Genomic DNA, 18,226 nt, shown 5'->3' on the forward strand with positions numbered 1-18,226 from the left:
TACATCTTTCATTACAATATCTCCAGTGTCATTTTCTATTGGTCCTATATCTACTGTCAACTCTTTTTTACCCTTTATGTACTTAAAAAAGCTTTTAGTATCTTCTTTTATATTAGTCACCAGCTTCCTTTCATAATTCACCTTTTCCTTCCTAATGGCCTTCTTAGTTTCCGTCTGAAAGTTTTTAAAATCTTCCCTATGTTTCCACTAGCTTTGGCTTACTTGTATGCCCTCTCTTTTTTTTTACTTTGGCTCTGCCTTCACTTGTCAGCCACAGTAGTGTCGTTTTAATCAAAAGTTTCTTCTTGTGTGGAATATATCTGTCTTGCACTTCCCTCATGTTTTGCAGAAACTCCAGCCATTGCTGCTCTGCTGTCCTTCCTGCAAATGTCCCTTTCCAGTCAAATTCAGCCATTTCCCCTCTCATGCCATTGTAATTTCCTTTATTCCACTGAAATACCGACACATTGGAATTTAATTTCTTCTTCTCAGATTAGAAAGTGAATTTGATCATACTGTGATCACTGTTCCCTAAGGGTCCCTTAACCTTGAGCTCTCTTATCACCTCTGGATCATTGCACAGCACCCAACCCAGCACAGCCAGCCCCTCAGTGGGCTCAACAACAAGCTGTTCTAAAAAGCCATCCCTTAGACATTCTATAAATTCTCTCTCTTGAGGTCCAGTACTGACTGGTTTTCCCAATACACTTTAATGTTGAAATCCCCAGGATTATCATGATGTTGCCTTTCTGACACGCCTTTTCTATCTCCCGCTGTAATTTGTAATCCACATCCCAACTACTGTTTGGAGGCCTGTATACAACTGCCATTAGGGTCCTTTTACCCTTGCCATTTCTTAACTCAACCCATAGAGACTCTACACCTTCCAATCCTATGTCATCCCTTTCTAATGGTTTAATATTATTTCTTATACACAGGGCCAAACCACCCCTCTGCCTACTAACCTATCTTTGCGATACACCATATATCCTTGGATGTTCAGCTCCCAATGGCAGCCATCCTGTAGCCAAGTTTCAGAGATGGCCAGAACATCATACTTACCAACCTGTATCTGAATTTCAAGATCATCCATTTTATTTCTTATGCTGCCTGCATTGAAATATAACATTTTCATTCCAGTATCTGTTACTTTCTGTTTTAAATTCACCATGCCTCTATTGCCCTGTAACTCATCCCACTGGCTGTGATTGTGCCTCATCTCCTGCCTGTCCTCCCTATCATCTCTGTTGCACTCTATCTTTGATTTATTTCTGTTTTCCCCTTCCTCAGCCCCATCCCTTTGCCAAATTAGTTTAAACCCTCCCTAACAGCTCTACTAAATGTGCCTGCTAGGTTATTGGACCCCTTTGGGTTCAAGTATAACCTGTCCATTTTGTACGGGTCGTACTTCCACCAGCAGAGACCCCGATGATCCAGGAACGCAAAGCCCTGCTCCCTACACCAGTCTCTCAGCCACACATTAATATGCCTTATCATGCTATTCTTGTGCTCGTTAGTATGTGGCATAGCCAGCAATCCTGAGATTACTACCCTAGAGGTCCTGCTTTTCAGCTTCCTACCCAACTCCCTGAATTCTCTCTTCAAGACGTCCTCCTTTTTTCGACCTATGTCATTGGTACCAACGTGTACCAAGACCTCTGGCTGTTCACCCTCTCCCTTCAGAATACTCTGCACCTGATCCAAGACATTCCTACCCTGGCACCTGGGAGGCAACACACTATGCGGGTATTTCTGTTAGACTGACAGAACCTCACTATGGAATTCCCTATAACTACCGCATTCTTCATCTTCTCTCCCTTCTGCACCACAGATCCAGGTTCAGTGCCAGAGATCTGATTGCCGTGGTCGTCCTCTGTCAGGTCACCCCCCTCAACAGCATCCAAAACAAGATAATGATTACTGAGGGGGATGGCCACAAGGGTGCTCTCAACCATCTGAGCTTTGAATCTTTGGAATTTACATCCTTGTAGATGTCATACTGTAGATCTACAAGGATGTTAATTTCACTTTACTTCCATAGTCAACTATCACTGGATTCTAGTGACCCCTCTTAGTCACAAGATTAGCATTTCTGTCTAGTCAGCTGTACAGCAGTTTTGAGTTACAGTTCTTAGAGACTCCCTCTCCTCAATTTTCTCAAGCAAGAAGCAATTTGAGCTCTGTGTCAAGCGCTCATTGATTGGGGGCTTATGACCTGAAGCATATTGGTTTAGACTGATGATAGCTCTGTAGATTCTGATTTTCAACGATGTTTTTAGTGTGTCAGCAGTTAGGTTATTTCACGACACATGCTCGTGATAATAAACCTGATACTGATTCTGATAAAGAATGCATTTAAATAGGAATGTGCTTGAATCTGTAAACTGTGTTTGGTAATCTGTAGTGTAAATCCAAAATATTTTCATAGATTTCATTCATTCAATTTTTTGGATTTATTCTTTTATTTACATTGCTAAATTAGAATTACAACTACTGATTGTCTGAAGACTGGAGTGTTACTGTTAGCAGCAAGAGCAAAGTTCAAAGTAAATATGTCACCTTATAAGACCCTGAGATTTTACTTTCTTACAGGCATTTACAGTAAATGAGAAGAAACACAATAGAATCAATGAAAGTCTGCACAAAACAAGATGGACAAACAACCAATGTGCAAAAGACAACAAACTGTGGAAGTACAAAAATTAAAAAAAACAAATAAGTGATAAATATTGAGAATATGAGAGAAAGAGCCCTTGAAATTGAGTCATAGGTTGTGGGAACAGTTCAGTATTGGGGTGAGTGAAGTTTTCCCCATCTAGATCCAGAGCTTGATGCTTGAAGGATAATAACTATTTCTGAAGCTGTGGTTTCTGAGGCTCCTGTACCTCTTTCCTGATGGCAGCAGTGGGAAGAGAGCATGTCCTGGGTGGTGGGGGTCCTTGATGATGTACAAACAAGAGGAAATTTGCAGATGCTGGCAATCAAAGTAATACACACAAAACGCTGGGGGAGCTCAGTAGGCCAGGCAGCATCTGTGGAAAAGAATAAACAGTCAATGTTTCAGGCTGAGTCTCTTCATCAGGACTGGAAAGAGAGATGAGGTCAGAGTAAGAAGGTGGGGTTAGTACCAACTTGTTGATGACAGGTGAAATTGGGAGAGGGGAAAGGGTGGAAAGTTCGAGAAAACACAAAGTGATATATGCTGTTTTCCTGCGATAGCGCTCAGTGTAAATGTGCTCAGTGGAGGGCAGAGGAGGTCTTTACCTGTGAGGGACTGGGCCATGTCCACTTCTTTTTGTAAGCTTTTCAGTTCAAAAGCATTGGTGTTTCAATACCAGGCTGTGATGGAACCATTCAATATTCTCTCTACCACAGATCTATAGAAGCTGTGTCAAAGTTTTAGATGTTATGCCGAATCTTCAGAAACTTCTAGATGTAGAGGTGCTGCTGTACTGTCTTCCAAACAGCACTTAATGGGCCCAGGACAGATCCTCTGAAATGATACCATTGAGGAATTTAAAGCTGCCGACCCTATCTACCTCTGAATCCCTTTCTGAGATATGGCATCCAAAACTGATGATGGGTATGGCCTGACCAGTGTCTTATAAAGGCTCCGCATTATCTGCTTGCTTCTATATTCTATTCCCTGTGAAATAAGTGCCAACATTGCATTTGCCTTCTTTACCACAGACTCAACCTATAAATTAACCTTCTTGGAGTCTTGCACAGTGACTCCTAGGTCCCTTGACAGCTCTGTTATTTGCACCTTCTCTTCATTTAGATAATAGTACCTTTTACCAAAATGCATTGTCATACATTTCCCAACAATGTATTCTATCTGCCACTTTTTTGCACATTCTTCGTATTTGCCTGAGTCCTGCTGCAATTACATGGCTTTATATTATTGGCTAGTTTGCCCTCATATTTCATCTTTACCCTTCTTATAGCTTTTTTAGTTGCCTTTTGTTGGATTTTTAAAAATCATCCAATTTTCTACTCATTTTTGCTACTTTATATGCCCTTTCCTTATCTTTTATGCATTCCTTAGCATCCCTTGTCAGCCACGGTTGCCTACCCCTGCTATCTGAGAAGTCCTTCTGTGGGATATATCCATCCTGCACCTTGTTACCTATTTCCAGAAACTTCAGCCACCTCTGTTCTGCCATCATAAGCACCTGTATTCTCCTCCAATCCACCTGAGCAAGCTCCTCTCTCATGCCTCTGTAGTTCCCTTTATTCCATTGTAATAGTGACACATGAAGCTTATGCTTCTCCCTCTCAAATTTCAGTATGGATTCCCTCCTAAGGGTTCCTTTACATTAAGCTCCCTAATAAGATCAGGGTTATTACACAACATCTAATCTAAGATAGCCTTTCCTCAACCACAAGCTGCTGTAAAGCCATTCCGTAAGCATACAAATTCCCTCTTTTGCAATCTGACACAAACCTGTTTTTCCCAGTCCCCTTGCATATTGAAGTCTCCCATTGCAATTGAGACATTACCCTTATTACATGCCTTTTCCAACTCCCTTTGCGGCCTCAACCCCACATCTTGGCTGCTATTTGGAGGCATATGTTTGATTTCCATAATGTTTTTTTTAACCCATGCAGTTTCTTCACTCCACCCACAAAGATTCATCATTCTCTGCTCCTACGTCACCTCTTTCTAAAGATTTAATTCCGTCTTTTACCAACAGCCTTCCTGCCTGATCTTTCGATACAAAGTATATCTTTTGATGTTGAGCTTCCAACTATGGCCTTCTTTCAGCCACGGCTCAGTGATGTCCAGAACGTCATATCGACCGATCTATAATTGCGCCAAGAATTTGTCCACCTTATTCTGACTGCTACATGCATTTAAGTACAGCACCTTCAGTCCAGTATTTTTCACCCTTTTGAATTTTGCCCCTGTGGTGCAATTTAACTCTTTGCTCTGCCTGCATTTGTACCCAATTATTTGCTTGTTCTTCCTTACATTCGTGTTACATCCATCATCTATTTGTAAACCTACTGGCTCATCCTCAGCTCTGTCATACTGGATCCCACCCCCCTGCCATATTAGTTTAAACCTCTCCCAACAGCTCTTGCAAACCTGCCAGCAAGAATATTAGTCCCACTCAGATTCAAGTGCAACATGTCCCTTTTATACATGTCCCACCTACCCAGAAGAGGTCCTAGTTATCCAGAAATCTGACCCTCACTCCAATTCTTCAGCTACGCATTTTTCTGTCACCTCATCCTATTCCTGTCTCCACCATCGTGTGGTACAGACAGCAATCCGAGATTACTACCCTTGAGGTTACACTTCTCAGCTTCCTAACTAGCTGCTTGTATTCTGTTTTCAGGACCTCCTCCCTTTTTCTACCTATGTCGTTTGTACCAATATGTTCCACGACTTCTGGCTGCTCATCTCCCTTTTCAGGATATCGTGGGCGGGGTCAGAAACATTGCGGGCCCTGGCACCTGGGAGGCAAATTAGCATCCATATTTCCTTTTCATGTCCACAGAATCACCTATCTGTCCCCCTGACTGTAGAACCTCCTATTGCTGCTGCCATCTTTTTGGTTCTCTACCCTTCTGAGCCACGGGACCAGACTCAGTGCCAGAGGCATGCCCACTGCTGCCTCCCCGAGGTAGGTCGTCTGCCACAACAGTACTCAAAATGGAGAACTAATTGTTGAGGGGGACGGCCACACGGGTGCTCTCCACTATCTGATATTCTCCCTTCCCTCTCCTGACAGTCACCCATTTATCTGTCTCCTGTAGCCTTGGGGTGACTACCTTCCTATAGCTCCTGTCTAGCATGGTTTCACTTTGTTTAACAAGCCAAAGGTCATCGAGCTGCAGCTCCAGCTCCCTAATGTGGCCTCCAAGGAGCTGCTTCTTGATGCACCTGGTGCAGACGTGGCCGTTAGGGAGGCTGAATGTCTCCTGGATATCCCACATTTGACACCCTGAACAGAACACTGGCTTTGTAGACATACCCCCTATTCTCTCAAGATTTTAAGTAAGAAATATGGAGTGAACTACTTACTTTGCCTCCGCCTGTTCTTGCCACAACCCCTGTTGACCCATAGCCTTACTACTCTACCCTGGTAACGACCACTCCTATGATGACCTCTCCTCTAGGCGGTACCTCTCTTTTGTAGAGACTGGGTTTTTAAAGCTCTTCGCCGGACCTGCACGGGAACGCATCTGTTTTGTCTGCACAGTACTCCAATCCTCCTCTTATAGTCAATGATCTGCTCCTTGGTCTTGCTGACATTGAGTGAATGGTGATTGTTGTGACACCATTTAGCCAGCTTTTCTGTCTCCCTCCTGTACGCTGATTGTGCCAACAACAGCATTGTTGTCAGCAAACTTAAATACAGCACTGGAGCTGAGCTTGGCCACACAGTCATATGTGCAAAGCAAGTAGTGCAGGGGCTAAGCACACAGGCTTGTGGTGTGCCTGTGCCAATGGAAATTATGGAGGAGATGTTGTTGCCGATCCAAACTGACTGTGTCTGCAAATGAGCAGATTGAAGATCCAGTTGCACAAAGAGGTATCGAGGCCAAGGTCTTGGAGCTTATTGATAAGTTTTGCGGGGATGATAGTGTTGAATGCCGAGCTGTAGTCAATGAAGAGCATCCTGATATCTGCTTTTTTCCCTGTCCACGTGTTCCATGGCTGAGAGAAGAGCCAATGAAATGGCATCTGCTGTAGACCTGTTGTGGTGATAGGCAAAGTGGAGCAGATCCAATTTGCCTTACATATGTTTTATCACTAACCTCTCAAAGCATTTCGTCACAGTGGATGTACTACTGGACAATATCATTGAGGCAGGTTACTATGTTCTTCCTAGGCACCGGTATAATTGAAATCGTCGGCACTTCGCAGGGATCATGATTTTGGCCATGACAAGCACAAAATGCCGGAGAAACTCCAGCAGGTCAGGCAAAATCTATGGAAGTAAAAAAACAGTTGACATTTTGGGCCGAGACCTTTCATGACTGTAAACATCTCAGCCTGAAACGTTGACTGTTTATTTCCTTCCATAGATGAATTGCTGAGTTCCTCCCACATTTCATGTGCATTGCTATAGGTTTCCAGTATCTGCAAAATCTTTTGTGGCCGGTGACTTCATCTGTATCTTTCTCAGCCTGATGAAGGTGTTTTCAAATATCCAGCCAGGTTGAGCCTTTGACATCAGATGATGTTGAACTTGAAAAACCTGATGGTGATCATGTATGCAGTGCCTTTTTAAATTATTTCTACTTAGTGAAAAGCCACAGACATTAAAATTTTGGGCATTGGATATCATGTGTGAGGAGTTCACCACAGGATGTGCGTAGATGGTGAGCAAACTGTTTTACATGGAAGAGAGCCAGGACTTTTCTCATCATTTTGATCAAGAAGTATTTTTGTTTTCCTTATCAAGCAGTGTTGTATTTGGCTGTTGCTTCGTTGACTGTAATGACAATCCACTGTTTAATTCCCAGCTGACATGAGGAGCAATAAAAGGTGTCAGTCGTAACAGATGGAAATTAGATGCTGGCAGTGCAAAACGTCATTGCTGAAGTGCTGTGTACTTTCAAACAGGTGTCACTGTACAGTGATTTGTGAGATTTTGTATTGGAACGAATGATACTTCTTCACCATTCTGTTAATGTGCTGTCTGCAATCCGTGTGACAATTGTGGATGACAAGAAAGGTGATGACATTATGGATCGCAAGGAAGGTTGTCTATAGCCACCTCAGAATATAGATCAGATGGAAAATAGGGTAGAGCATTGAAAATGGAATTTAATTCCAAAGGAAAATGCATCTTAACATTGTATATGGTGACATGTATGCACTTTGATAATAAATTTACTTTGAACCTTGAGCTTTTCAAAAGTGCAGGGTTATGCATTCTGAGAAGTCAGATGGTAGCATGACATAAACAGTAAGTGATATAGGAATGCTGATGAACAGAGAGACTTCGAGGTTCAAGTCTGTAGTTCCCTAAAAGTGAAATACCATAGAACCGTTAGAACATAGAACCATAGAACACTACGGCACAGTACAGGCCCTTCAGCCCTCCATGTTGTGCTGACCCATATAATCCTTAAAAAAAAGTACTAAACCCACACTACCCCATAACCCTCCACTTTTCTTTCATCCATGTGCCTGTCCAAGAGGCTCTTAAATACCCCTAATGTTTTAGCCTCCACCACCATCCCTGGCAAGTCATTCCAGGCACTCACTACCCTCTGTGTAAAAAACTTACCCCTGATGTCTCCCCTAAACTTCCCTCGCTTAATTTTGTACATATGCCCTCTGGTGTTTGCTATTGGTGCCCTGGGAAACAGGTACTGACTATCCATCCTATCTATGCCTCTCATAATCTTGTAGACCTCTATCAAGTCCCCTCTCATTCTTCTACGCTCCAAAGAGAAAAGTCCCAGCTCTGCTAACCTTGCTTCATATGACTTGTTCTCCAAACCAGGCAACATCCTGGTAAATCTCCTCTGCACCCTCTCCATAGCTTCCACATCCTTCCTATAATGAGGTGACCAGAATTGAACACAATACTCTCAGTGCGGTCTCACCAGAGATTTGTAGTGTTGCAACATGACCTCTCTACTCTTGAACTCAATCCCCCTGTTAATGAAGTCTAGTATCCCATAGGCCTTCTTAACTACCCTATCAACCTGTGCAGCGACCTTGAGGGACGTATGGATTTGAACCCCAAGGTCCCTTTGTTCATCCACACTCTTAAGTAACTGACCATTAATCCTGTACTCAGTCTTCTGGTTTGTTCTTCCAAAATGCATCACCTCACACTTGTCTGGATTGAACTCCATCTGCCATTTTTCTGCCCAGTGTTCAAGAAACATTTAGATATGCATTTAACTAGGCATGTAGATGGATGTAGAGCTAATGCTGTATATAAGGATTTTGTAGATCAGCAAAAAGTTAGCTGAAGCTTCTCTGCTCTACAACTGTCTTGATGCTGTGAGGAACTGTTCAAAGTATATTAATTATCAAAGTTATGTATACATTATACAACCTTGAGATTCATCTCCTAGAAACCCAAAAGGGCCCATATTAAAAAAAGACCAAACACCCAACATGCAGAGAATAAAGACATGTCATGCCCATCAAAAAAGAACCAGTTATAACAGGGGACTATTGAACATCCAATATGCAAAGAAAAAAAAACATACAAATAATATCTGCAAGCAAATAGCGTTCTGAACTGAAGTCCGCTAAGGGAGTCGCATAGTTCAGCGCAGAGCCAAGTGGTGGAACTGTGGTCTCCTGTCCAAGTGTACTCCAAATTCAGTTGATGAATTCATGGCGAATTTTAAAGCAATTTCATTTGTTTGTTAAAAGCTTTTAAAAGCAGGCTGTTTGGAGGTATTTCTAGCTTCCATGCAGAATTGAATGAATGGATTCAACAATACATATTTTTATAATATTGTAACTTCAATTAATCCTTTGATCTCCTATTTCTGTAAACTTGTTTTTTTCAGTTCTATGAAGTGGTTGATCTGAAGTTATTCTGTCCCAACAATTATGATAGTTAACAATGATGTTTATTACAGTGTCACTATTAACAAAATTGCACTGTCATTGCAACTTCATTGGTATGTGAACTGCTAAATGCAAATTAAGGTTTGACCACTGAAATTTTCATTTAATTGCTACATCAGTGGGGTAGTTCAGTATTAGTTATAAATAGTTTTTAAAAATTTAGTTTGTTTTGATATAACTGGGATTGAACAGCAGCCAGTGGCAAGGGGTGGGGAGCAGAGTGGGAAAAGTGGACCAGTTCTTCATCTTCATCTTCATTTCGTGCCATGTCATATGACGTAGGTGATCGTGGTGTTCCCATGACCATGATTGTTCCAGGTATATTTCTCTACAGAAGTGGTTTGCCATTGTCTTCCTCTTGGCAGTGTATTTACAAGTGGGGAGACCCCAGTCATTATAAATACTCTTTCAGATATTGTCTGCCTGGTGTCAGTGGTCGCAAAACCGGAACTTGTGATATGCATGCGATGCTCCCATCGCTTCACGTGACCGTGATCGGGGGTGCTACATCATACAGTACCTTAGGATACATTCTCTTGCAGGCATTCACAGTGGACAAAGAAATACTGTATTTAAATTTCTTTTTAGATAGATTTGTCTTTGAAATATATAATATATTTTATGTCTTGTCCTGTGCTGTAGCTGTAGAACAACAAATTTCACAACATACATCAGTGATAGTAAAGCTATGAAAATCAGGGTTGCAAATGTGATTGAAAGCATTAGAGTTAGCTTTCATCTCCACTATTATGGAAAATTTATGTCACTTTGACTGTGTACTGGGCTTTAAAATAGTGTCTCATTTTGCACACATTTTCTTTAGTTATTTTTGTCTTTGCAATTCAGGTTTTTCATGTTGATAGGGTAAAATGTTGTTGTACTAATCCATGAAAGCTAATTATCACTGATAAATGGACCTTTTATTTCAAGTCACTTGTTCTAGAAATGAATTCTTGGGACTGCTTTGAAAGGTACTTAACATTTTTCAGTTTCTAGTTTGCATTTTGAGGGGATGGATAATTCAAAGCTGCAATCATCTCTTTAGTGTTCCATTATTATTATTTCAAGGATCTGTAGAATCATCCCTAATGCCTAAGGTAATATTTATCCCTCAATAAGCATTACTTGAAAACAGATATCTGTTTATTATCACTTTGCTGCTTGCTGTGAGCAATTTGGCTACAGTATTTCCTACATTACGTTAATGAATAGATATCAGAACTAATTGACTAGTAAGTAGATATCCCAAAAGCAATGGAAATGATTGCTAAAAATACGTGTTCTTAGTTTCAGAATTTATACATTCTTTCTTTCTTTGCTTTCCTAGGAACAAAAGTAGAACAGCTTTATTTGTAAGGTATATTTTACTTGAAGTACAGATCACAATGAATACTCAGTGGCCACTTTATTAGGTACAGGAGTGGAACCTGGTGTGGTCTTCTGCTGCTGCAGCTCATCCACTTCAAGGTTCAACATGTTGTGTGCTCAGAGATGTTCATCTGCAGACTGCTGTTGTAATGTGTTGTTACTGGAGTTACTGTCACCTTCCTGTCATTTTGAACAGGAACGTCCAGTCTGGCTGTTCTCCTCTGACCTCTGTCATTAACGAGGCCTTTTCACCCACAGAACTGCCGCTCACTGGATGTTCTTTGATTTTTGCACCATTCTCTGTAAACTCTAGACACTGCTGTGTGTGAAAATCCCAGGAGATCAGCAGCTTCTGAGATATTCAGAAAAACAAAATCTGGCACCAACAATCATTTCCATGGTAAAAGTAATTAGATCACATTTCTTCCCCATTCTGATGTTTGGTTTGAACGCAACTGAACCTCCTGACCATATCTGCATACTCTTGTGCTTTGAGTTGCTGCTCCATGATTGGCTGATAAGATATTTGCATTAACAAGGAGATCTACTTAATAAAGTGACCACTGAGTTTGTTCAGGAGAATTATGAATTAAATTTTAAAAATGCCATGTAACTGAGAGCACAACATATGGCTGTTGGTACATAGGGCTTAGGTGTGAGACACCAGAAGTATTGTGCTCCATTTAGGTATATATGAAGACCTAATTTGGAAGGAGTGAACAAAGGTTCATCAGACTGATTCCAAGGATGGTTTGACTGTCATATGAGGTGAGATGGAGTAGGCTAGGTCTCCTATTTATTGATAATAAGAATAAGAGATGTCTTCATAGCAACTGACAAAGTTTTTCGCTCGATTAGATTGATTTTGGGGTTGCGTTCCTTGGCTGTGGAACCAAGATCTATGGGTACCAAAATGAGGAAAAGTCTCCTCAGTCTAAGGTAGTGAATCTTTGGAATTCTCTACTTAAGAGGGCTGTGAAGTCTCAATCATTGATTATGTTCAGAACAAAGATTAATAGATTACCAGATGTTAAAGGCATCAAATGGATATTACACGGAGCCAGAAAATGTGGTTAGTAGTAAAATTCAGCCATGTTCTTGAATTTTTGTGACAGTCATAACAGGCAGGGAACAGAGGAATACAGATAGATAACACACAAGCAGGTGGGGATAACTAGACTGGCAAAATAGTCGGCACAGACTTCGTGGGCCGAAGGTACTGTTGCGTGTTCTGTGCGTTGATGTGTTTGTTGACTCTATTTTTGATTAAGTTATCAGATTGTTATCTGCCATCTGATTTCTGGTTGGACCTTGAACCCATGAACACTAACTACCTCACATTCCCTTCTCTATTTGCACTGATTTCTTTTTTATACTTCTTATTGTAACTTAGTTTTTTTTTAAATGTTTTGCACTGTACTGCTACCACAAAACAACAAATTTTACGACATATGTCAGATAATAAACCCGATTTTGATTATAATTAGGTTAGATCTTTTTCTGTTATTATTGACAAAATTCCATTTTTTTTTTATTTTACAGACAAGGGATGATTTCCTGGGCCAAGTTGATGTGCCTCTTAATTACTTACCGGTAAGTTTATAGTTGAAAAGACAATTAAAAAATAAAGTTCATGTTTTCTTCATCAGCCTGTGTGTAAACAGATCTTATGAAATTCTGAAACATAATTCTCTTTGATCTTACCACCATATGGGAAAACCTAGTGGGGGACTCTATCCAACTATAAAAATCTTCACAGTTGAAGATACGATTAAGCAAGTTAACAAATAGCATTTGAGCAATATGACATTTTAAAGGGAAAACAATTTTGTTAAGAAAGTCCATGCTGTCTTCTACTGCCATGATGAGGCCACTGTCAGATTGAAGGAGCAACACCTCATATTTTGTTTGAAAGACCTTCAACCTTGCGGCATCAATTGCTTTCATGCTCAGTAATTTCTCTCCCCCCCCCCCCCCCACCCCACCAGCTCTCTTTTTCCATTCCCCATTCTGGCTTCCCTCTTACCCATTGTTCTCACCTGATTATCACCCCCCTCTTTCCCTCTCTTCCATGGTCCACTCTCCTGTCCTATCAGATTCCTTCTTCTTCAGTCCTTTACCTTCTCCACCCCTCATTTCCCAGCTTGTTGCTTCATCCCCCTCCCCCAGCCATTTACCTTCCCCCTGACCTGGTTTCACTTTTCATTGGCCAGTTTGTACTCCTTCCCCTCCCCCAACCTCTTATTCTGGCTTCTTCCTCTTTTTTCCTTTCCAGTCCTGATGAAAGGTCTCGGCCTGAAACATCGACTGTTTATTCCTCTCCTTAGATGCTGCCTGGCTTGCTGAGTTCTTCCAGCATTTTTTGCAGGTTACTCAGGATTTCCAGCATCTGCAGAATCTCTTCTTTTTGTATATTGCTAAGGAGGTTAAGTGAATTTAAACTGATATGTATCTATGTAAGGGGAAGGAACATTGTGGTAAGTGGTTTATCAGCACCCTATTGAGAATAAAGGTTTAGAGAAGTACTGGTCTTTCAAAAAGACAGAGTTCAACAAGTTGAAGGTAGAAGTTTTACATTATTTGCTAAAATATATTTTAAATAAGTGGAAGGTTAAGGATGGAATTATGGAAGGAAGACGGAGAATATACTGACCTTGAAGAATATCATTTGTAATATAGCCTACTGAGTCATAATTATGTCTAAAATTAGATCTGATACTGCATTTGGAGATTTTAAATAATTAGCAAGTTTTTTTGCGTTTGAAATGACATGTTTGATTTGTTGACTAATTCTGTTGTTAGGTCTTCTGGCCTTGTCAGTTTGCATCAACTATATTTAGAGTTTTAGCAACAGATTTGTTATTTTATCTTTTATAATAATGGTATGGTATTTGAGTCATGAATTACAAAAACCTATTGGTACAAAAGGGTACTAGATAATCATGTTAATTAAATAAGCCCATTGTTACAATTCTAATCATCGTTTTGCAGCTGTAGATAACGTAATAAAAGTTTTAATTCTATCTACTAAACTCTTAACTGGATGCCTAGACCAATTTTCTTCCTAGCATTGGTCCCGTCTTTTCAACTGTAATAATCAGCACTTATTGGTTGCTACTTTTATTTACATTTGCTGAGGCCATTATTAACTTAAACATTTCTATTAGTTGTTATGCGTGGTTTGGTAACGTAGCGGTTAGCACATCGGTTTACAGCACCAGTGATTACCAATTGGAGTTAATTCTCACCACCACCTGTAAGGAGTTTGTACGTTCTTCCTGTGACTGTGTTGGTTTCCTCTGGGTGCTGTGGTCTCCTTCGAAATTCCAAAGATATACAGGTGAGGGTTAGTGAATTGTGGCCATGCTACGTTGGTGCCAGAAGCCTGGTGACACTCGCGAGCTGTTCAGCACCATCCTCCCGTAAATCAAATGATACATTTCACTGTATGTTTTGATTTCTTCATGTACATATGACAGATAAAGCTACTCTTTATCTTTATTGTTATTGAAGCAGTTTTTCATCTATGTAGATTTTATAAATTTAAGGAATGGTCAATAATACAAACCTATAACAGAGCAAAGAAAAAGCTGGGAATAAGTTACAGGAACTTAATTGTACTTTCTGAGGTTGGTTGATGTGTTGTGAACCTGGGAAACTGAGTGCAGTGAACCAATTTTGGAAATTGCTGAATGTAACAAGTGACTAATACTTGCACTTTAACATGATTGAGTTTGGACGGAGATATCTGGAAATCCAGTGCAACACTGGTTAATCTCTTGTAATGCTTGTGTGAACCAGGCAGTTTAAAAAAGTGCAAATGATGGAATGGTAGTTTTTTCTTTCCCTCCCTATTTTGACTGAAACCATATATACTTTTTAATTTATATTGAGACTTCCATTCAGAAAAGAAAAATAGAAAAAATTGGATAGCTGATTACAAGCTTATTCATTGTTATGAGTTATCAAAATTTGATGTAAATTAATTATCAAAGTACGAATAAATCCATAGCAGAATAATAACCATAGCAGAATCAATAAAAGGCCGCATCAACTTGGGCATTGAACCAGTATGGAAAAGACAATCTGGTTAAATATAAAAAGAAAGAAATATTAATAATAAATAAATAAACAATAAATATTGAGAAGATGAGATGAAGAATCCTTGAAATTGACTCTGGAGGTTGTGGGAGCATTTCAGTGATGGGGCAAGTGAAGTTGAGTGGTTATCCCCTTTGAACATAAGAACATAAGAAATAGGAGCAGGAGTAGGCCATCCGGCCCATCGAGCCTGCCCCTCCATTCAATAAGATCATGGCTGATCTGTCCGTAAACTCAACTCCATCTACCTGCCTTTTCCCCATAACCCTTAATTCCCTTACAATGTAAAAACCGATCTGTTTCTTTTATTCAACTCACAGACCTCTGTTGATACCCCTGCCCCCCTTTACCCCATCCCTATCTATAATTTTAGTCTGGTTCTCTTCCTCTCTCCTTTTTCCCCCCTCACTATAATCTCCCCCCAGCCCTACCTTTCTTTCTCTTTTATTTCCCATAATCCTCCACCTTTCCCCAGCCCATTTCCCTCCAGCCTATCACTTCCCAGCTCTCTACTTCATCCCCCTCCCCCCTCTTCTTATCCCCCCTCGACCATCCCATGTTACGTCACTCCTGATGGAGGGTTTCAGCCGGAAACGTCTTCACTACCTCCTCCCATAGATGCTGTCTGGCCTGCTGAGTTCTGCCAGCATTTTGTGTTTTTATTTATTTCCAGCATCTGCAGATTCACTCGTGTTAACTGTTTCTTAAATATATTTTAGTAAAGAACCCTCAACTGCTTCCCTGAGCAGAGAATTCCACAGATTCACCACTCTCTGGGATAAACAGTTTCTCCTCATCTCTGTCCTAGATCTTCTCCCTGAATATTGAGGCAATGTGTCCCAGTTCTAGTCTCACCTACCAATGGAAACAACTTTCCTACTTCTATCCTATTTGTCCCTTTCAAAATTTTGTATGTTCCTATAAGATCCCCTCTCATTCTTCTGAACTTCAGAGAGTATAGTCCCAGGTGACTCAATCTCTCCTCATAGGTTAACCCCTTCATCCTTGGAATCAACTTAGTGAACCTCCTCTGCACTGCCTCTAAAGCCAGTATATCCTTCCTCAAGTACGGAGACCAGAACTGCACATAGTACTCCATGTGCGGCCTCACCACTACCCTGCATAGTTGCAGCATGACCTCCCTGCTCTTGAATTCAATCCCTCTAGCAATGAAGGCCAACATTCAGTTTGCCTTCTGAATAACCTGTTGTACCTGCAAGCCAACTTTTTGCGATTCATGAACTAGCACCCTCAAGTCCCTTTGCACAACAGCATGCTGAAATCTTTCACCATTTAAATAATAATATGCTCTTCTATTATTCCTTCCAAAGTGGATGATCTTGCATTTACCAACATTGTATTCCATCCGCCAGACTTTGGCCCATTCACTTTGCCTGTCTATATCCCTCTGCAGACTCTCCACATCCTCTGTACAATTTGCTTTTCCACTCAGTTTAGTGCTTTCAGCAAATTTTGCTACGCTACACTCAGTCCCCTCTTCCAAATCATCAATGTAAATGGTAAACAGCTGCAGGCCCAGCACTGACACCTGCGGCACCTCACTTACCACTGACTGCCAACCGGAGAAACACCTATTTATACTAACTCTCTGCCTTCTATCAGTTAACCAATCCACTATCCATGCCAATACACTTCCTTCAACTCCATGCATCTGTATCTTATTTATAAGTCTCTTGTGCAGCACCTTATCAAATGCCTTCTGGAAATCCAAGTATACGACATCCAGCTGTTCCCCTCTATCCACTGCACTCATTATGTCTTCAAAGAGCTCCAGTAAGTCTGTCAAACAGGACCTGCCCTTTCTGAATTCATGCTGTGTCTGTCTAATCGAACCACTGCTTTCTAAATGTTTCGCTATTTCTTCCTTAATGACTGCTTCAAGCATTTTTCCGACTACAGATGTTAAGCTAACTGGCCTATAGTTATCCGTCTTTTGCCTATGTCCTTTTTAAAAAAGTGGCGTGACATTTGCTGTCTTCTAATCCGCTGGGACCTGCCCAGAGTCTAGAGAGTTTTGATAAATGATTGCCAACGCGTCTCCTATAACCTCCGCCAATTCCTTCAGCACCCTGGGATGCATCCCATCAGGATTAGGGGACTTATCTATCTTAAGGCCCTCTAGTTTGCTCATCACTATCTCTTTAGTGACAGTGATTTTATTAAAGTCCTCACCTCCTGTTTCATCCATAACATCCTTCTTTGGCATATTAGGTGTATCCTCCACCGTGAAGACCAACACAAAATAGTCGTTCAATGCCTCAGTCTCCCTTGTTCATGCATAATACACTATATTTAGATCTAACTATTTCATCTTCCATCTGAATGTGAAATTCAATCACACTATCATCACTCTTTCCAAGAGCCTTTTGGTTCAAGAGCCTGATGGTTGAGAGGTAGTAGCTGTTCCTGAACCTGGTAGTGTGAGTCTTGAGGCTCCAGTACTTTCTTCCTGATGGTAGCAGTGAGAAGAGAGCATGTCCTCGGTGGTGGGGGGTCCCTGATGATGGAGGCTGCTTTCCTGCAACAACATTTTACGTAGATGTGCTCAATGGTGGGGAGGGCTTTATGCATGATGGATGCACTAGCTTTTGTAGGATATTTTTGTTCAATGTACTCTCCACTGCACATCTGTGGAAGTTAATCAAAGCTTTAGATGTCATGCTGAATCTCCACAAACTCCTGAGAAAGAAGAGGTGCTACTGTGCTTTCTTTGTAATTGCACCAGGACGGGTCCTCCAAAATAATAACCCTGGGGAGTATAAAGTTGCTGACCCTCGAGTAAAGCAAGATCTCTACAGAGGGAATTATTAATCTTAAAGCCTCAGCCACAGAAGCATGCTGTGAAGCCAGATTATTGCTATTATTGGAGGCTAAAATTGGAGGAGGTCAAAGATCTTGGAGGCTGCAGAGAAATGGAAAGGTGAAGTCCTAAAGAATTTTGAGAAAAAAAGAGTGAGAATTTTAAACAGCACATACAAAATGCTGGAGGAACTCAGCAATGCAGGCAACATCTATGGAGAGAAATAAACAGGTGAAAGGTCTTGGCCTGAAATAGCAACTGTTTATATCCCTCCGTATCTGCTGAGTTCCTTCAGCTTTGTGTGTGTGTTTTAGAAACATAGAAATGTTGTTCAAGATTTCTAGTAACTGCAGAGTCTTTCATGTCTCTGAGAA

The 18,226-nt window shown here is 40.9% G+C and overlaps 1 protein-coding gene across 17 annotated transcripts in view; it reads left to right on the top strand.

Moving 5' to 3' along the window:
• The window catches only part of nedd4l (NEDD4 like E3 ubiquitin protein ligase), a 418,746-nt gene that overhangs the window by 239,664 nt on the left and 160,856 nt on the right, over positions 1 to 18,226 (top strand). For all 17 annotated transcript variants that reach the window (XM_073064158.1, XM_073064157.1, XM_073064163.1 and 14 more), the window contains one exon: positions 12,473 to 12,523. In XM_073064158.1, the coding sequence (XP_072920259.1) occupies positions 12,473 to 12,523 (51 nt within the window). The remainder of the gene's footprint in view (positions 1 to 12,472; positions 12,524 to 18,226) is intronic.

This window comes from Hemitrygon akajei, chromosome 13, assembly GCF_048418815.1.
Source record: "Hemitrygon akajei chromosome 13, sHemAka1.3, whole genome shotgun sequence".
Lineage (NCBI taxonomy): Eukaryota > Metazoa > Chordata > Chondrichthyes > Myliobatiformes > Dasyatidae > Hemitrygon > Hemitrygon akajei.